This window comes from Vitis riparia, chromosome 8, assembly GCF_004353265.1.
Source record: "Vitis riparia cultivar Riparia Gloire de Montpellier isolate 1030 chromosome 8, EGFV_Vit.rip_1.0, whole genome shotgun sequence".
Taxonomy (NCBI): Eukaryota; Viridiplantae; Streptophyta; class Magnoliopsida; order Vitales; family Vitaceae; genus Vitis; species Vitis riparia.
This window is the reverse complement of record NC_048438.1, coordinates 2165578-2187372: the sequence shown is the minus strand read 5'-3', so window position 1 is coordinate 2187372 and position 21795 is coordinate 2165578. Positions and strand designations below refer to the sequence as shown.

The 21795-nt window shown below is 31.2% G+C and overlaps 2 protein-coding genes across 2 annotated transcripts; both read left to right on the top strand.

Annotated features, from left to right (window-relative positions):
- The first annotated feature begins 3113 nt into the window (after nt 1–3113).
- LOC117919807 (membrin-11-like) lies at nt 3114–8405 on the top strand. The gene is made up of 4 exons (XM_034837065.1): nt 3114–3389; nt 6094–6214; nt 6328–6477; nt 8066–8405. The coding sequence occupies exons 1-4, from the start codon at nt 3148–3150 to the stop codon at nt 8225–8227; spliced, it is 675 nt and encodes a 224-aa protein (XP_034692956.1). The 5' UTR covers nt 3114–3147; the 3' UTR covers nt 8228–8405.
- Nucleotides 8406–14306: 5901 nt separating this feature from the next.
- On the top strand, nt 14307–17220 carry LOC117919902 (plant cysteine oxidase 2-like). Its single transcript, XM_034837191.1, has 5 exons — nt 14307–14911; nt 15627–15748; nt 15936–16092; nt 16174–16377; nt 16897–17220. Exons 1-5 carry the CDS (start codon nt 14710–14712, stop codon nt 17040–17042), a joined length of 831 nt encoding a protein of 276 aa, XP_034693082.1. The 5' UTR covers nt 14307–14709; the 3' UTR covers nt 17043–17220.
- The last annotated feature ends 4575 nt before the right edge of the window (nt 17221–21795 follow it).

Genomic DNA, 21795 nt, shown 5'->3' with positions numbered 1-21795 from the left:
ACGAACTAAACAGTTCAAAAGTTTTTTTTTCTCTCTATTTCAAAACGACAATGTTTTGTCCCTTAAACCCATTGCCTTTACCTTCTACTTTGCGTCATTGTCGCCCCCCAACTCCAGTCCAACGTTGTCATCGGCCCAACAACCACACCATTCCGACGGGGATGCCATCCTGACGATGACCCATCTCGACGACAACGTTCTCTGTGTTGCTATCACCTCCCCCTCCAGCTCGGGTACAACGTCGTCATCGGCTCGACAATCGCACAATCTTGACAGTAACCCATCCCGACGATGAAGCAATCTCGAACACCATCTCCACAATGATGCCATTTGAATGGTCATAACATTGACTCTTTCCATAAGTAATAATTCAATAATTCAATAAATTTTAAAGTTTTAATATAGAAATGTCAAAATGACTAAATTTGGGCTCTAATCTACTAATTTTGTGAATTTTAAATTTGGTTATTAAATAAGTCAAAAAAATCTTGATATTTGAATTGATTATCTTTAAAGAGAAAAACTTTAAAATATCTATTATATACATATAAATATGTTATTGATTGAAAATACCAATTATATACATAGAAGTTTGTCATTAGTTGAAAATGAGATTTGTGATAGAGAAATTATTTTTTTGGTATCATAGTTAAATTTAAAAAAAAATAGTGAATTAATGATTCAATAACATATCAATATTTAAATCTTAACATTTCATATGTGTTGTTAAATATGAATTATAAAATAAAAATGTCAAAAAATAATATTTAAATATAAAAACACGAGATTATGAGTATTTCACTCACATTTTCATATTTTCTTTATATTTTTTATTTTTATTTATTTTATTAGTTTACTTCCATTATTATTTATTTTAATTTTACAATTGTGATTTTTTTTAACTTTATGGTTTCTAGAATTATATTTTTAATTCAAATTAATGAAAATATTATGATTTTAAATAAATTTATGAAAATATTGTGTTACTCATAAATTATCATTTTTATTTTTAAAATTATTTTTAATTTTAATAATATATTAAATATATATTTATGATCTTATCGGTTTGACCACTATTTGACTGTCAGTTCAACTAATGAACCGTGAACCTGTAACTTTTCCAATTCAATGACCGATCCGATTTTAAAAATATTGGTATTTACAATTGTTAGGAATTTGAGGCTAATCCAACCTATGATAATCACCCTAGAGGGGGGGGTGAATAGGGTGATGGTATCTTTTCGCAAATTTAAACAAGTGAATGCAAGAGACAATTATATGCAAGTATATAATAATCAATATATAGACAATTGCATATAAATTAAAGAGTAAGGAAGAGAGAATGCAAACACAAGAGTTTATAGTGGTTCGGTGCAACCCAGCCTACATCCACTCTCCTCTAACTTCAATCCCGAGCTTGAGGTTCCACTAATCCAAGGCTTCCAAACCAAGCCTTCAAGCAATACAATTGGATTATGGTTCCAATTCACCTTCTCAGACTTTTGGCTCCAAGCACCCTTTACACTTCTCAAGAGATATCCCACTCTTGAACAACCCTTCAAGTGATACCCCACACTTGAGAAACTTCTTCTCAAAGATTTACAAATGAATGATCTCTTAAAAATCCTAGCACAAATACTTTAAGCCCAAATGATACAAGAAAAACTATGATTGAATGGTGCACTAAAGATATGCAAGTTTTGAAATAATGGTGCACTAAAAAATACTCTTCCAATGCTCAAATATAATCAAGAAAGATTTGGGAAGGTTAAGCATTTGAAACAATGAAGATTGGAGCCTTTTTATAGAAGAAAAAAGTCAAACTAGCCGTTAGGGATTCGACTGGTCGAGCTAGGGGTCGACCGGTTGACTAGCCGTTAGCATTCAATGTTTGGCAAGTGACCGTTGGGCCTCAACTGGACCTCCACCGGACCTCAACCGGACCTTGACCGATTGAGGTTCAACCTTGATCGGGAAGAGAAGGCCACTAGGAGATAGAGAAACTTTTTGGCCTCCCTCAATCGGTCATCGACCGGACGAGCACAACCGGTCGATCGGTTGAACCGGTTAAGCCATTTTTTGGCTGAACACCCAACCTTTTTCAACTTAAAACCTTTTAACACAAGTTTAAAAATCATTTAACACAAAATTTTAGTTGAAAATATGAAATCATTTAATTCTTAAGATATTTAAAACAATATTATTCTTGGATGATTTTGGTGCATAAATAAAGAATGAAATGCATGAAAGTCCTAGTGCACCAACTATTTTACAAAAAGATCTTATGAAGCTTTTGTCTTGAAAAACTCTTCTCTTTGAGGTGATATTCTTTTTCATGATTTCTCCTTGACTTGATTTGTCTTTGTGATTGCCACTTTGGAAATCGTCTTGCCTAATCACACTTAAATATGATCATTAGTTCTAAACCTTGTTTTGTTATCATCAAAATCAAGATTAACCAAACCTTAGTTTCACAACAATGATATAGTATAAATGGAAGTTCAATGTTCCAATCAATTGATCACCAACTTTTGTTGGGCTTCATATATGGGCCTCCTTTTTCCCGTTAGCTTACGTTTATGAGAGTGTATGTAGTCCTACATTAATTGATATTAAAACAAAGTTTGACTTGGCTCACCCTATACTTAGTGACGTGTGAGAGCGTTTGGTGTAGGATGGAGCGATAGATTTGTGTTTAAAAATAAATTATTTTAAAAATATTTAAAGGATTTTTAAAAAAATGATTTGTGTTTTTTTAGTGTTAAAGGAAATAAATACTTTTTTTTTATAAAATATATATGTTTTTTTTACTTATTTATAAATATATATATATATATATATAATACTACCAAATTTTAGAGTTAAAAATAAAATTCCAATTTAAATATGTTTTTTTAAATGTATTTATATTTTATTTTTAGAAATAAATGATAAATTAATTAATTCTTTTCACTCTTAAGTCAATAATTTGATTAATTTCAATATTTTTCTTCCTAACTAAATTGTGGATGACGTGGCGCGTTTTTATTGGAAAGATGAAGTGGAGTTCGGTGGTGCCGAAATGTCAAAAACACCCAAGCATCTTCTTAATATTTCCATAGGCTTTGGAAAACGGCTGAAATCGATCGCCAAACAACGGTCACGACCATGGAGGGAGGGGGAACGACGTTTTCGGAGATCTACCAAAACTCGAAGAAGCTGCTGCTGAGAACCAGAGATGGGTTGGAGAGGCTTGAACGCCTCGAGTTCTCGTCGTCGAATCCCGTGGATTCGCCGGAGCTCGCCTTTGCCGTCAAGAAGGACATCTCTCAGATCCAGTCTCTTTGCGTAGAGATGGATCGCCTATGGCGCTCCATCTCCGCCAAATCACAGCGCGATCTCTGGAAGAGGTTGATTTTCTCTCGCTCTATGGCTACTACTTTTTCTATTTGATTGGATTGTTTATCGATTTGTTTCGTTTTTTTTTTTACTCGATTTTTTTAGTTGTTTCTCATAGTTTAGGGATAAGAATGCCTGGTCCTTTGTTGCTGCTTGGCTGAGCTTTAAGTTGTGTTTCGATTTGTTTGGGTTTTTCCTGGAAAATTCAAGCTTTGAGTTGTTTAGTTATACGTTAGGTATGAGAATGACTCTGAGTTGTGTTTAGATTTGTCTGTTTTCTTTGGAAAACCTGAGTTTTGTGCTTAGGGTTTGTGGATGAGAATGGTTAATCTTTTGCTGATTAGAAATTTGAATTTCAGAGTTGTGGTGCCATTTGTTTGGATTTTATTTGAAATTCGGTTTTTGAGTTGTGTTGCTTATAGTTTAGATGGGAGTGGTTTATCTTTCATTGCTGCTCAGTAATTTTTATTTCTGAGTTGTGTTTCCATTTGTTTGGATTTCTTTGGAGAATATTTGGCTCTTGAGTTGTTTTACTTATGGTTTAGGGATGAAGTTTTGTTCTCTCTATGACTGCTAATTTTCCTATTGATTGGATTGTTTTTTATTTGTTTGAATTTCTTGGACATTTTGATTTTGAGTCGCTCTGCTTAGGGTTTGAAGATAAAATCAACTGGTTTAGGGATGAGAATCGAATGTATGCATCTTTGTTTCCTGTTTATCTTTAGGATTTGATTTATTTCTTTTTGTTGGTTTTTTCTTTTTGACTTTGTGGGGAAATTTTGGTTTCATTTTGTTCCACTTGGGTCTTAGGAATGTGAATGGTTTAATTTCTGTTTGAATTCTCTTATTTAGGGTGGGAAATAAACTTGTATATCTTTAATTCCTGTATATTGTTAGAGCAGTTTTTTATTTTTCATTTTTCCAAAAAATAGAATTGTAGTTACAGCTCAAGATTGTCTTTTCCCTCAGGCTGGAAAAGGAAAGAAAATTAAGAATATGGATCTCAAATAGTGAAATATTTAAAATTCAGTGCTACAATGGATCTGGAAATTGCTTGGACAAAATATTTGATTTATTTCGTTTCTTCTTTGGTTTGCATTAGATAGTTGGACACTTTTACAATGCTAAACAAGGTTTGTTGTATTATCATGGTTTTTACATTGATCTGGTCTCTGGGTTAAATTTTTTAACAAGTTTGTCCATATTTTTATGATATGGGTGTTGGAGATTTCAGATGGTTAAGTAATTTGCATATGCTAGAATCACAATATTGTCTTTTGATTCACTTCTTTCTTGATTTTGGTTGGGAAAGGATAGTTTTTTTTTTGTTGTTTGTTTTCCTCCCTTTTCTTGTTTTAATTTTATAATCTTCAGGGCGGGGCTGGTTGGGTGGTTTATTAAGAAATAATAATAGTTATTCGTCAAGCTCTGGAGTTTTAGGTTTCAGTCTTTGCGTTTGATAGACGAGTTTATTCATTTTTTAATGTGGTTCTTGGGGCTAAGGGTTTTAAGTTGGGTTCTTTGAATTTTAATGATGGGTAATGGAGATTTCAGTTGACTAAGAACCAAACAAAGTAACTCAGGTTTTACATATGCTTGCTCTTTTCCAGTTTTGGTTGGGGAAGCTTGCTTATATTATCCATTTATGATGTCACATTTTATTCTAGTATAGCTACAGGAAAGTAGTTTTTCTTAAGGTTTTCCAATGAGCAAACATGCTTACATTTATCATCAAATTTTTGGGTTTGGTTTGTTTAGGTCAGTCTCTTTTTATCATAAATGAGTTTATTGTTCTGTTTATGCTTTTTAACTGATGGGGTTTTAATGTTTTTTTCTGTATTTTGATAATATTGGTGTTGGAGATTTCAGTTAATTAAGCAAATCATTACTAGAAGCAAAGTGTTGATGTATCAATAGTGTGTTAAGACTCACAGGGTGTGCTTTGAGGGTTGATGGTTTTTTCCTTTGCATTTAACTGAAAAGCTCTCTACTGGAAATGCTCTCTCATGGAAAATGGAGTTTTCACCACAGTTGTAAAAATGCTTGAATGGAATTTTTTCGTGAGAATTCTCTGTTAAACACAATGGCCCAATTCCATTTCTAGAGAATGGTCAAATACCCTATTGATAAATGTATTCTTTTGCTCCCTCAAATATTGAAATTAAGCTGACACCAGAAGCTTTCTCCATTTTCTTTACACTATGGAAGAATGGTAGAAAAGTGCTCATACTGATAGTTTTCAACCTTGTAGAAATGATCTTATCTAGCTAAACATGACTTCACTTCTGGGAACAACTATGTACTTCTTGCCTCCCTTTTTTTTTTTGATAACCGAGGAACCTTCCATGGCCAAGCCCTTAGGACTCTCCACAGGAACCCAAACCTTAGGGTGCTGACCGCACCCGCAATAACCAGCTCTGAGTAAATCAAGGTATCATCAATGGTAGGATTCGAACCTGGGACCATGTGCCTCATATCCTAACATTGGCCCTGACCAACTGGGCTACCCTGGCAAGCTAACAGCTACCTACTTAGTTACCTCTGTCAGCCTTCTTTAAAAAAGATGCAGTAATGGTACTTTCATGTGGTATTTTTAATAATTTTTATGATGATCAAGGTGTGTAGTTCTAATTAATTTTGTTTCATGTATTACAATTTCTTGCAATTTGATTGGCTGATATCCTAATCAGATGTAATGTATGTTTCAACTTTCAGAAAAGTGGAACAGGTAGCTGAAGAGTCTGAATCTTTAAAAGAGAGTTTGGATAAGTATTTCTTGAGGCATCAGAAACGGATGATGGAAGCAAAAGAGAGGGCAGAATTGCTTGGAAGAGCTGTATGCAGTCTTTCTTTCTTTCATTTGATGTATTAATTACTGATATTCTCCTCTTTCTTTTTTGTATATGGTTACCTTTGCTTGACCATGTCATGGGTTTATTTACGTTATAGAATGGGGACTCTGCTCATGTTTTGAGAATCTTTGATGAGGAAGCACAAGCAATGCAGTCAGCTCGTAATTCATCTATGATGCTAGAAGAAGCTTATTCAAAGGGAGTGGCCATCCTTACCAAATATGCAGATCAGAGAGATCGCTTGAAGGTATCTTCAATTTTTGCAATTGATTGCTTGATTGTTTCAGTTATATTCTTCTTTCCTTTATTTGATTAAGCAAGATAATGCACCCATTCTGAAGTTCTTTTCTTCCAAGAGAATCAACACTGATAAGTTGCTATAAACTCTTCCATTAGGAATGACTCTTATGGTTTGAAGTCCAAATATTTCAAATAAAATATGAGATGATTACATGTATCCTATATACCTGGGTCTTGCTCCCTTTGTTTTTGCTGGGCGCTTTTTTAATTGCCTAGCTGAAAGACAGGAGGAAAAATAAAAAGAATAAGAAAAAAGAAAGAAAAAGAGACAGTTGCATAAAGTGATCAGGCTGGTGTTATGCAGATGAAATACATCTTGAGGAACAAATAGAGTTGTTATGCTTAGGCATTTTTTTTTAACTTCTTACTGAAAGTAACTTGCTTTCAAATTTCAAATAATTTGCTTTTTTTACTTTTTATTGACTTATTTGTTAAATTTTTTGATTGAATAGAAAAAGTTAAAAATGTCTGGATTTTTTTTTCTGAATACTAAAAGTGAACAACCATAACTAAAATGAACCTATTAGTTTTTTTTTTTCTTAATACTTAATAGAAAAAAATATTAAAAATAAATAAATTAATACTTAACATTATTAAGCACTATTTAGTCTTTAGTTCTATTTATAATTAAGTCAAAAAAACAAACACTACCTTAATCTATCTACCAAAAGATTGTTTCTTTGTATTGTGTTTTTGAGTTCCCTTTTGTCTTTGTTACTAATTGCATACTCCTGAAGAGGGCATGTTTGATTTGTTTGTGCCCTTATCTAGTTAATTTGTTAGCATTTGATGGATTTTCAGGTTAGCATTGTAATGATAGTCATTAGCTGGAACACTCCCTGTCTCATTTCTTTTATCAAGCTATATTGCATCCTTCACTTTTCTTTATGTTGCTTTGGCAACTACAAAGGGATCAAGAGGATCCTGATTTTTCATGATAAATCCATATATTCTGTGTTGGCAACTACAATGAGGAGGGTGCATTTAATGTGTAAGAGTAGAAATGGGAATAAGAAGGGAATGGAGTTAAATCATAGTACCATACGGGAGAAAAACATCCAAATTCTCACATGACTAAATTTTGGTTTTCATGGGAATAAATCTTTGATTCTTATTCCCATTTCTAGTAAGTCATCTAAAAACAGTAATGGATGGGACTTGGAATGGGTTTTCCATTTCATCCCCTATTTCAAATTTCAAACATCCTCCAAAGGTCATATTCTGATGTGCCATCTGTTTTCCTTCCTCTTTTTGGCACCTGTCTCACAAGTTATCCAGCTGTAGGCTACAGAGTACTACCAAATTTCATGTTTAACTTAAGCAGGATTAACACCAGCTGCAAATTTTACACCTTTTTCTCCTCTTTCTATCTCTTTCTCTCTCTCTCCCCCTCCCTCTTTCTCTCTTTCTCTTTTCCTCTCCCTCTTCCGCCCAACTCCTCAACCCTTCCCTTGTATTTTCATTTGTTTTTATTGCAGCAGTATATACCAATGCTGATGACCTTTTTGACACACAACTTCTTTGTTTTGGTGCAGGGAGCGCATAGGAAAGCTTTGGATGTCCTCAACACAGTGGGGCTGTCCAACTCGGTATTGAAGCTGATTGAGAGGCGGAACCGTGTGGACAAATGGATCAAATATACAGGCATGGTTGTGTCAGTCGTGGTCTTGTACACCTTTTGGAGGTGGGCGCATTGATTTCTCCCAATTTTAATATCCCCAATTTCTTCATCCAATTTCCTGGGAGGGCTTTTGGGCACCACACAAACTTATATTACTACATGTATTTGTATATTTGGGGATAAAACACCCTATTTTTATTTTTTTTTTAGTATACATATTAATTGTGGAATGTAGCGTAAAAAGTTTGATATTCGATTTTTTTTTTTTTTTTTTTTTTACTTCAGAAAATGGCTTTCTTCAAATCTGAAGTTTAAAAAAAAAAAAAAATTACAATTTTAAATTTTTTAATTATCTTAATTTTTTGTGTCATCAAGTAAATTATTTAAGTCTGATAGTAAAAATTAAAAAAAAAAAGTCAATCTTTAACATACTGGGTTTAGGACATTACTATAATTTTTTTACTTTTAGGATCAGTTTAAGTTAACAATTCTTATGATTTTCTAAAATACCAAGTCTGTAATGGAGTTTCAGCACCTATGATTTAGAGACAGTAACTTTGCACATGGGTTATGGGTGTTAACCTGGTAGGCTTTAGATCTGGGAAAAGAGCCAAATTGGTGGGAGATTTTTCTTCTTTGAAACAAATTCTTGGAAAAGGTTGGAATGGACAGTGGAAAATCTTGGTTTGGAGTTCAATCGAAATCTTGAGATTCCAATCAAAATAGTGAAAGGCCGGATGCCTGAAAAGATTGTGGAGAAGGGTCAAGGTTTGGCCTCATGGAGTAGGTTTGGATAGAAGGATCTTGCTTTGCTGTTGAAAGGGATAGAGGCTTGTAGTGCAGAAAAGGGTTGAAAACACTTTAAGAAGGTTCGGATGCAATACAAGCTGTAGTTGCGCTGTAATGGGGTGGGGAGGTTTTTCTTTGGTCTGCCCTCTCAATGGAAGAAAAGAGGTTTTCTTTAGCCTTCCCAGAAGGCAGGCGACTTTTAGATGGAGTAGAGTAGGGGTGTTACGGTTGACATTGTTGCTATGATAAGAAGGTTGTTGAGAATGGTCCTTCAGGATAGCACGTCAGTGGAGTTTGTGGAAAATTTTTCTAGGATGTGAGGGAGCATCGATGACGTAGAGAGCAAATAGGAGGCCGGCTCAGTGCAGGAATTCAATTGCCCTTTTCTGGAAGGGGACAAGGTTCTTGTAGATTGGCCCCTTAGCAAACCAACTTGTTTCCGCTCTTATGTGGGAATGCCAATTGAGGGCTTATAAATAGAGATAATTCCCTGCTAAGGAACATGGAGGCCAAAAGAGGTGATGGGGAGCTAACCTCAATTTCTCATTTTGAGAGGGGAGTTTTGGAAACTGGAATGCTAAATGGAGACTTTAATATGGTTAGATTCCTTGGAGCAAAAGGAATAATGGCATAAGGCTAAATTTCGAGATGGGGCATTTTTTAGATACTATAAAGGAATTTAATTTAAGGGATCTTCCTCTTATAGGGAGGCCTTTCATGTTAAGCAGAGAACATAGTTTTTAGTCGTTTTCAAGGTTGATCGATATCTTAGGCTTATAAAAAGAAAGGGTTGGACCATTTCTTAGTGTCAAAAGAGTAGGAGAACCATTTTTTCAGGCTTAACTTTAAGGCTATGTTTGGTTTTCAGAAAATTTGAGGGAAAATGTAAGGGAAAGAAAATACAAAGGAAGAATAGAAAGAAAGAAAAAATGAAGGAAAATAAAAAATGGATTAAAAGTTGATACGTTATTTTTATTTTTTACTTCAAACTCATTTTATTTATTTTAACTCATTAATATAAAGATTAAATAATTTTAAAATATATAAGTTTTTAATTAGTTTTAATTATATTTGATTTTCTTTTATATTTTTCATAAGACAACCAAACATGAAAAAATCATTTTTCTTTGTATTTTTTTTCTTTCCTTAGTATTTTTCGGGAACCAAACATAACCTAAGAGTCTTATCAAAGCCGATCTCTAACCCTCTCCCATTATTCTTAACGATATAATAGGTTAAAGAGGGGCAAGTTGCCTTTTAGGTCTGAGAACATATGGCTTAAGACTAACAATTTCAAAGATCTTGTAACAAATTGGTGGATGGGATATGTAAGTGGTTCTTATAGGTATTGTGTGGGCAATGAAATTAAAAATTAAAAGCCCTTAAAAAGGACCCGAAATTATGGAATTAAGAAGATTTTGGGAATGTTGCAACCAGAAAATTAGAGGCTTTATCCCAAATCAATTTTTAGGACTCCAATAAGAGAGAAATAACCCTTTGGGTCAAAGAGGTGGCTTGGAGGAGTTTAGAAAGTGGGCATTAATGGAGAAAAAAAAGACTATATAGAGATAGAAATAAAGGGAAATTTGGCTATAGAGATAGAAATAAAGGAAAATTTGGCTAAGAGATAGGAATAAAAACACCAAATTTTTTCCACAAAATGTGAATGGGAGATCAAGCATTAATGGAATAAGCTTTGAAGTCCTAGGAAGTGATGACATCTTGTCCTAGGGAGCTTAGAGCAGCCTTTTTTGAATGGGAGATTTTTCTTGCATTTTCCATACGTATGGGGATAAGGCTCTTAGGCCAAATTGGCTTCATATAACATCTTGTCAGTCGTGTTATGATTTTCTAAAGTTCAAGTTGATGGATTATTTTAGGGAATTTTTCCACTAATGTACTTTTCAAAGAAACTTAATTGTCATTTTCTTGTTCTTGATCTCTAAAATAGACCGTGAAGAAAACGATGTTGAAAGATTTTATGTCTATCATCTTAGTAAGGAATTATACAATATTTTAGTTAAAGTTCTAATAAATATGATAAACAAAGCGGTGGAAAATATGGTTTAAGCTTATCAACATGCTTTTAGGTGAAGGGTTGATAGATTTTGAACATAATTATTATTATAGGTGAAACCATTGATTCAAGATTAAAAAGTAACAACATCGGGTTTGGTTTTAAGATGGACATTAAGTAAGCATACGATCATGTCAAGTGAGACCTCTTAATTTCCATCTAAGCCAAAATGAGGCTTGATCAAAATCGGATTAGATAAATAAAATGGTACATATCCAACATAAGTTCCTTTGTTTTAGTTTATGAGACCCCTTTTAGCACCTTTCAGAGCTTTAAGGGTTTAAGACAAAGCAATAACTTAACTAAATGTATGAGATAATAATTAAAAAAAATTCATAATACAATATTAAGTAACTTTTTATAATTTTTATTATCTCGATTCAATTCTTTCTCAAATTATGCTTTAAAAGTTCTTTCTTTTCTTTGTATCTAAATTCTACCTTTTCATCATATATAAATGGAATTGCATTTTCCTTGTATTAGTATTGTAATAAAAACATAACACTTTTTTTAAATTAATAAATATTCATTTAAAAAAAATTAATAAATCAAAATTTCTACTATGATTATAATTTCTCCTTGCCTAAGAGTATTATTTTATTGGGGTTTTTATTGTAATAATTCATAACAAATTTTTCAAACATGTTTTACCCAAATTTTCCAAAATAAAATTTGCCATTATTTCAATTAATTTGATTTTTGATAATTCTTATTATCATATTTGAAGATCTTAAATTTTAAAAATAAATAAAAATTTTATGTGGATATAAGAAAAAATAAATAAATGGATAGAGAGAAGAGGAGAAGATAAGGATATAAAAATAAATAAATAAAGAAAAATGTGAACTTTGTCAGTTTGGAGATTGAAATAAAAATAATAAAATTAAAAAGGAGAAAGAGAGTTGGAATTCCCAAAAAGCAAGAAGAAAACCAGACTCCATCTCCAACATATGGGCTGCTTGTTCTTTTTGGCATTCCTCTTCAAATGTCTCAACTACCCCTTTCCCTACTCACTTTCCAATCTTAAATTTAAATTAAATTATTCTTAAATTATTCACTTAAAATTTATTATTTAATTTTTATTATAAAATTAATTTATTTTTTTCTAAATTATCAAATTGATAATTTATTTTTATTCATTTTTACTAATATTCATCTTCATTAATTTTAATTAATATTCACACTTATTAATCTTAAGTAATAAATTTATTTCATTAAAACTATTATACAAAAATAAAATTATTATAAAATATGAATCATGAATATAAACAAAAAGAAGAAAAAAAAACTTTGAAATTAAAAAGAAGTTAGTTATTTTAACCCAATATTTAAAATTATTTTTAAATAAAATAATTTAATTTATTTAACCAATTAAATTTAATTATTAAATGGGATCCATATTCTAAATAGTGATGTTTATAATTAAGATTAATTTTTAAATACATAATAAGTACAAAATATTTAAAAATAAAAATTAAATAAAAAAACTTAGTATCTATAAAATTATAAAATTTATGAGAAAAATATCTTGAAAATAGTACAACTTTCATATTTATATGTACTTAAATAGACTCAAAACTGTGTCTTAAAAGTACAATTTCTGTGGTGATGATAATTTTATTTTAATGTGGACATAGATATGATTTTGTTTAACTTTTCCTTTTTGTTTTATCTTCTATTTTTAATTATTATTATTATTATTATTATTATTAGTAATATATACAAAATAGCACATTGTTTTGTAGGGCTTTTGGTGGGATGATGAATGTGTGGGCCCTTGTGTGTTGTGCCTCACCCACTGTTTAACTTTACACATTGGAAGATACCAACCATTGGGCTTAAACCCACCTCAATATTTAATTGACCAAATTAAAATAAAATAATATAAGTCAATAAAAAAGAGGCATATGTGGCAACCTAATAAAACCCAAAAAATAAAATAAAGTAAAATAATTAAATTAAATCAAGGAAAAAAGAAAAAAGGAAAAAAAAAAAGACTGTCAAGACTTTGACATGTTACCATCAAATCACACCACTCCATGGGCATCATGGTTAGGCACTGCTCTTTAGGCACGGCTCTAAGTGCTTGCTTAGTGGGTTTGCCTTTTGAAATAGGAAATTTTCATGATAGTTTTGGGTTTTGAAAATATCTTCCCTTTTTTTAGCCTTTTAGGGGAAAAAAAAATAAAAATAAAAAGCTTATAAAAGCCTGTTTTTTTAATTTTCTTCTTCGTAAATAATTTTTAAAAATATATTATAAAGAAACAAATTACATACAACATTTGAAAATATCATATTTCCCTTGAAATTAGACTTGAGGTGATCTATTTCTAATGCTTCCTTATTTAAATGGTCCTTCACTATGTAACTAACAAACAAAACCAATAACATCCTTTCTCTTATCACTAAATTTAAGAGTGGAGCTTATTCACTTTAATGGCCTAAAGATATGATCTCTTTAAATTCGACTTTTCATATCATCTATCACTATTATTTTAATTCATAAAAATAATTTGGATACATTTCCTATATCTATGGGTCTCGCTATCTGATTCAATCTAAAACATGGGATTAATCAAATCATGTCATATATACATTTTAAGTCTCATTATTTTAAATTTAAATCTAATCTCATTGTTTATATTCAAATCTAGTTTGATTGCTTTTTATACTGATCATATTCTTTCAGTCAGATCCCATTTGAAAAATAGGAACTTACTCAAGTTCTTAAATATTGATTTCAAAATTTTTAAAACTTATTATCTTTTTAAATGGTTCTTAAAAATAATTATTTTTTAAAGTAAGGTTATAAGAGTTTTATATTTTATATGGAAATTAGTATTATTTTTTTATTTTCTAAAATAGAAGCTAGAAATTGCAACCAAACAGTACCTTAAATATCTTCATTTCATAATCATGACTATTTCATAACTAAAAAAATATAAACTAATGCTTTTTTAGAATGGAAAGATGAGTCAAACAAAAAAAAAAAAAGTTAAGGGTGAATCGGTAAGGAAAGTCAATGGGCATATCATAATATGATATAGTATAATTTACCAAAATTAGCATTATAAACAAGAGGGAAAGAGTAATGGAGAGTGAGGGTAAAATGGTAAATTGAAGTTGTCAACCCAAAACCAGGGACGAGGGTGGTGGTTGAATCTTAGGGGCGGGAGGGAAAACTAACGCTGGTTTTGCCTTTTTTTCCCTTCAACATTTTCCAACTGTCTCTCTCTATCGATTCATCTGTCTCTAACAAGGGATGGCCCATTGTTTTGCCTCCTTCCTCTCTCGCATCTTCTATTTATATTCTTCATTCCACATCCTCAGCCAACATTTTCCCAACAACCAAGCAATCTCTTTTTCTCATATTTCCCATCCCTCTCTCCATCTTCATACAAGTTTTTGGGTTCTGGATTGCATTCACTCTAATCTTCTTTCCCCTGCATGGGTGCTTTTGTGTAACTTGCTTTTGCTTGATCTTTTCTCATTCCTTCATCTTCACAGGGTTTTGGGTTATTATCTGGCTCTTACTAGCCTACTCGATTCGAGAGTGGTTGTAGTTGTTTAAGTATTGCACGGGTGCTTTTTTGGAATCTGATCTCCGTCGTTTCCGATACAAATCTCGAGGATTGAAGTTGTGTAAGTGCTGCACGGGTGGGTGTTGTAGTATTTTGTGGGGATTCGAAGAAATGGTTGCAACTGAGAATGGGGTGGTGGAGAGGAGGAGGGAAGGCGTTGGAAGAGTGAGAAGGGGTATTGAGAAGAAGAAATGCAAAAAGATGACAAAAAGATCTTCTCTGCAGAGGCTGTTTGTGGCCTGCAGAGATGTGTTCAAAGGCCTTGGCACCGTTCCTCAGCCCACTGATGTAACCAAGCTCTGCCACATTCTGGGTAGTTCCTCTTTCCCTTTTTTCTTCTTCCTAGATACTTGACTTTGATTTTTGATGCCATGCTTCTATTCTGTTGAAAATGTACCTGTTCCATGGATATTGCCTTGAAAATGGTGCTTGGGTATGAAAATTTTGGTTTTATAAGTGGAAATATCACACAGATTCATGGACAATTAGCTGCATTTTCTACAAATGCCCTACTTCCATCACTACAAAGAATTTGATAGTGACTTTAGATAGTTACTAATTGGGATTTGGCAGATTCTTATTTGTGATTTCCCAATTACCATATTTCCAAACTTTGATTCTTTGTTGTCCTCTTAGGTGGTTGTACCCTTAACTAGATAGTGGGGATATATATATTTTTTTCTTCTCCCTAGTTGTTTGCAAGGGCAATTGGGGATTTTGGATATATTGTTTCTTTCTTGGTGTCCTGGTTCTGGTCACAAACTTTTGATTTTTTGCCATATATCAGCATCCTGTCTAACCCTTTGCAACCAATTAAAAAAGCCCAAATCTGTTGGAAATTAAGAAGCTTAGGATACCATAAAGTATGTGCTGTTTCAACCTGCATGCCTCCTTTTCCAGGGGACAGGGGCATGTGCATACTATAATACACTTCGTACTGTAACACGGAATAATTTTTTGTGCCAAGTACATAACTTGTTTGCTAAAAGAAGATGGAGTTGTTTGACTTATACTTTCTGGTCTGGCAGATAATATGAGGCCTGAAGATGTAGGACTAAGCAAAGATATCCCGTTCTTCAAGGCCAAAAGGGCTGCCAAAGGGATTCCCAAAGTTACATGCGCTACTGTATACAAGTGTGAGGAGTTTTCGGTAAGAGATCATTTCTGGATGCTTCATTAATCTAGGAACTAATTGGGGAAAATCAGATTTCAGCTTATACATGGATGCTCATCCTTAGATCAAACATTTTGTGGAAGTTCTCGGTTTAGTTATAGAAGTTATAATCAAAATTCAGCTCAAATTGTTAATGGGCGTGCTATAAATTTTCTCCTTGCAGTTGTGTATTTTCTTTCTTCCTCCAAAAGCTGTCATTCCCCTCCATAACCACCCGGGAATGACGGTCTTCAGCAAGCTTCTGTTAGGAAGCATGCACATCAAATCTTATGACTGGGTTGATCCTGTTGGCTCTGATTCCTCTTCGCCCCCCTCCAAATGTGAGTCTATCTAGATTAAACTGAAAGCAGGATTGATCGATTGACCGGTGTTCTGACCCAAGTAAGATATGGTTTTTGCAGTGAGATTAGCAAGATTGAAGGCGGACAGCGTCTTCACAGCTCCATGCAACACTTCAGTATTGTATCCAACTTCAGGAGGCAACATCCATGCCTTCACAGCCATAACACCATGTGCAGTGCTTGATGTTCTTGGCCCTCCTTATTCTAAAAAAGATGGCCGGGACTGCTCATACTACAAAGATTCTCCCTTCACTGCCTTCTCAAGTAAGAAAAAATCTAGTGATATTGTTATATATTAGGAGCCCGAATCTTAACTAAGTTTTTAGAAAGTTGCTATACTAATATGGTGTCTGTAGAGGTCTTGGTATGAGTCTGTCCTACCACTGTATTCCCCCATCCATTTATCTACTATTAATGATGCGGGCATGGGGTCAAATGTGGGGTGAGGGTGTTTGGCTTGTAGGAAAGTTGACTAGCACATTATACAATTGCTGATGGAAACACAGAAAATGCACTATTTTCAAACACTTTTGGGAAACAATAGGCTAGAGTTTCAGTTTCAAGGAAGACTAATCTAGGCTTCAATGAGGCCAGAAGCGTTGAAAATTGCCCTTTACTGGGGCCATGTTGAAGGGTTCATATCTCATGTCCAAACATGAAAATTTTTTATATGTTGAGTGGAGTTTGGAAGCTGATAATTTCATCTCAGATTATTGGTTTTTTCGGGTTGAAAATGTTGGATTCCATGTGTATGCTGATTGAAGTTCATTGATGATAATGCAGATGGAGAAGCAAGGACGAGGAAAGAGGAGGATGGAGAAGAAGAAGAAGAGAGGTATGGATGGTTGGAAGAGGTTGAGATGCCAGAGGACTCAAAGATGGATTGGACTGAGTACTTGGGTCCACAGATTATCGACACTAGTTGCTAGCTTTCTCATCTGCACCCTCAAAACATAGATCTCTCTCTCTCTCTCTCTTGTGGGTTTTATGAGTTGAAAACCTCAGAATGTTAAAAGGAAGAACTCTTTTTTTTATTATTATTTTTTTTATTGGGTGTACACTGTGCTTTGATTTCCATCTATAAATAGTGAATGGTTATGAGAAAAATCCACTGTAATGCAAGAGCTTGTGTGATGGGTCCTGCAGGCCTACATCACATTTGGCTTTGTGAGGTTGGAGGGTTGACAAAAGTGGTTTTCTTTTTCTTTTTCTTTTTTTTTTTTCAATCATAGATTTCAAGAATAATATTGATATTTTCATTAAGAATGAAACCAAAATTTTCAGATTTTTATGTTAAGCTTTTTGTGAGTTTCTAAAAAAATCAATATTTTTAGATTTTCATATTAAGTTTTTTTTTTAATTAGTAGTTAATTTTTAAAAATAATAAAAAATGAATAAATTGGGGTCTAAACCGATTTTATCGATCACATCGATTAGGTTTTTAATAACTATAAAGGTTGGTTATAAAAGCATAATCAAACAAAATTCTAAAATTTATTATCTCAAATAGAATTTAAATTATTTTCTAAAATGTTTAAAGTTTGAAATGTGTTATTGTTTAAAATATGAATTAAGGTTTTCATGTTGTTTATGCTAAAAGAAATTTCAAGAAATTAAAATTTAAATTCTGTTAATTTAGACGGTTTTATTTTCAAATAAAAATTAGGAGAAAAAAAATATTTGGGTGGCACTTTCATTTTCATTTTTTGAAAAATTGAACACAAAAATAGAAAAAGCAGTAAAGTCAATTGGCTGTTCAAAGTTTTCTTACAAAAATTATTGAAACACTATAAAAAGAAACAAAATCAAGGGCTGCAAGTTACATGGGTTAGTCGTGTTTAATGGTTAACCTGATCTCAACCAGAATTAAAAAACAATCAATTTAAGTTCAACTTCTAATTGGAGGTATTTAACACAAGTCTAACTCAATCTCATTTTTTAAAATTTTTGGTTGAACTCGAGTTGATTAAATTAAACTCGGATTAGTCAGGTTAAACTCTGATCGATCGGATTAAATTTGAATAGGTTGGATTGCATGATTCAAAATTCTTTTATAGTAGTTTTTAAAAAACTTATATATATTCTTATTTTAATGAAAACTTAAAACCAAACAATATTTTATAATCTTATTTTTAAATAATTGTTTTTATTTTTAAGAAAACACATCTTCAAAAAAAATAAATCTAAAATGAAAATTAGAAATGTTTTTCAAACTAAAGGCAACCTAAGTTTTTTAACTAAAAGTGTAATTTCATGAAAATTTAATTTCACAACTTCTTTTTGACAAAAAATTAAAGTTGAGAAATATAATTTAGGCATTGAAGGGGAAAAAAAAAAGTGAAAATTGAGGATTAGATACACTAAAATATTAGTCTTTTGTAAAGTTAGTAATTGCTTTTGACTATGACAATTATGTGCTCTTTGGACAAAATCCATACACATATATTACTTTTATATAATAAATTAGGTAATATGCATGAGCTTTACCCCATAAAAATAATAAACAAGCAAAAAATTAAAAAGAAAAAAGAAAAAGGGAGAGAGAGAGAAGAGATAAGAATAAAAAAGAAAAAGAAAAACATACTTTAAATATACTAAAGGGTCTTATATAAATCCTATATTTGAATGAACAAGTATGCTAAAACAACATTAGAGATCAAATACAATTTTTTGAAATATTTAAATAGAATTATTAATAATAAATCTCACATTTTTTTAAAGTGATTTTTTTTATGTTGTAAATGGAGTAGGAAGACATGTTTTTTTAAGTATGAAAAATGTTGAACTATCAATTTTCCTAAAAACTTAAACTTCCTAATATTTGGGTTCAATATACATATCATGCTCTTTAACATCATTTCTCACATGTGTTCATACTTGCACGTAGAGAGACAAATTTATTTCCAACAAATAAAGATAGATAGAATTTGGATTTCTATCGAATTGCAACCTCCCGTCAATTGAAGCTTTGATATTATGTTGAAAATTTAAACTTGCACGATTTACACTCGATATATATATCATACTCCTTGACAAAAGAAATTAAATTTTTATTTAATAAAATTTTTTGAAAATATAATAATGATTCTTATCTCAATAAAAAGCCTTTTCAAAATAAAATTCTTGGATATTAGATTCAAATGCACCATAATCGTATAGAAAAATTTATTCTCCAATATACATATAACATATTTATTTGTATGTCTTCACTTTGGAATAAAGTGATGATGAAATAATAATGGGGGAATGAGTTGTGAAGCATGATGAGTTGAGGCTTGAAAGTTGGAAGCTAGTGATATAATAATTGAGAAAGAAGTGACAGGGGAAAAGGCGACAAGCCACCTTTAATTGCCTCTTAATAATGCTCCCTCAAGATTCATCACCCATGGAGAATTCTCCCACTTTGAGGAAAGTGGGTCTTCATATTCTTACCCATAATCAAATCCAAAATGCTTTCTCTCTTCAAAGCCACCGACAAATACACACACCACTCCATGTTTCAAGTCACCCAAGTTATTAAGGAAATAAAGCATTTGGTCGGGCTCTTTTATGGTGTTAAGGTAATAGCTATGAATGGTAAAGATAATGTTTGTCTTTTCATCTTAAATCTTAATTATGATCAATTTTTCTCTAAGAATTTAGGTTTGTAGGATTTTAATGTAGAATGTGTATCATTTTTTTAATCCCTTTTTTGTGTGATTCCATATCTAAAGGCTAAATATGGGAAACAAATAGACTTATGAGCAAATAGCTTATGAACAACTTTTTTTGAGTTTACACATCCATTCAACAAATTTGGAAATTTTCTAACAACTTATTAGAAACCAATTTTCTTGAAAATAAGATTTGAGTTTTCTTTAAGTTTACACATACCTTTGATAAATTAGGAAATTTTGTAACACTATATATATAATTAAATTTAAAATATAGGTTTTTTGTCTTTTTTTTTTTAACACAAATAATAATAAAAAGTTACCCCTCATATAAAATAAGTCACAAAATTGATATAAAAGTGTTACTCAAACTTTAGATTTTATATCAAAGTTAACATCATGATATTGTGGTATACATACGAATAAATGAATATTTCTACCATGTATATGTGCACATATCTATACACAAGTTATTTTTCAATAGAGTCCAATTATTCCTAGCATTATGATATATTGATATCATAAAATACATTATGGAAAAAAAAAATTCTTCAATATTATAGATGCATCATTCTTTATTTTTAAAATTAAAGAATATTTAAATTAATTTTATATATTTAATACTTTGATATTTTAAATTTTCAATTAAATAAAAATTTTCTTCCGACACCTCACTTGAAGAGAACCATGAAATTCCTTCTCCAAAACATTGATTAATGATGTTCGGATGCCTAACCATCCAACTATTCCTAAAAGTTATATTTGATCTTCAAACGATGGTTAGTGTTTAAGAAACTCTCGTAAAAAAAGGGATTTAAACTAAGTTTGATTCTCAAACTTTTGGACTTGTACCAATTGAGATTTAATCCGCCTAATACTTCCAAACATATCATGAAGTCTTCCAAAAAAATGGTACTTGTAATTTCTAATTTTTACAATGAGTAATCTTCATGGTCTTTTGGATAATGATGTCAAGAGTTGATTCATGGAATGGTCTTTGTTATTTCTGATTTTTATAATGAGTGATGGTCATGGTCTTTGAGTAATGATTTTAAGAGTTGATTAATGGAGGAGGTATTTTATGATTTTATCAAAGTTAGGTGGGTTTGGATTCATTGGGTTGGATTTAGTTTTTGTTTTGATGTGGATTTAAAATAAATATAGATTCTCAACTAATACCCTATTTAAATGCATTATTTATTTTTAAAATTATTTAATCGTTAAGGGTTTGTTTGGGAATGCTTTAAAAAATAGAACTAAAAAAATAGTTTTGAAAATGGTTCTCTGATATTTTTTAGAATAAAAATTTGTTTAAAATTTTGAAAATTTTTAACTTGTTTTCTATATTTTTTAAAATTAATTTTTATTTATGATGCTTTATTTTTAATTATTCTCCATACTTGTAGAATTATTTTTTAAAATAACTTCTCAAAAATGAAGTGAAAACAATTTCAAACAATCAAAATATATTCTTCAAAAATACCCTATTTTTAGAACAATTCTCAAAAACCTATGATTGAGAATATTGGATTACCAAACATGTTTTCATATATATATATATATTGAAAACAATTAGTAAATATAGTAGGTGTTTAGTAAAAGGTAATACTTATTATTTAATAACTAAAATTAATTTTAAGTTAAATTATTATTAATACTCTTATTAAATGTGGGTAAATAAAATAAAAATTTTGAAATTAAGAGTAAGTTAATTATTTTAATTTAAAACTTAAAAATTATTTTTAACTTTAAGTTGTGCTATTAAGTTATTTTACCAAACATGTTTAATAACTTATTAAGTCATTTTAAGTAACGTAAATCAAGCGATGATCCAATTTTGTTTTAATATTGAAAAACATGTGAAAAAAGAGAAGAGAAGAGGGGTGGGGAAATAAAAATTAAGTTTGAATTCAATTTTTTTTTCTCCCTATAATTTATCACATTTCAAAATATTTACTTTTTATTACTTTTATTATTATTATTATTATATTTTTCATTGCAAATCAATGCAAAATAAATAAGAGAATTT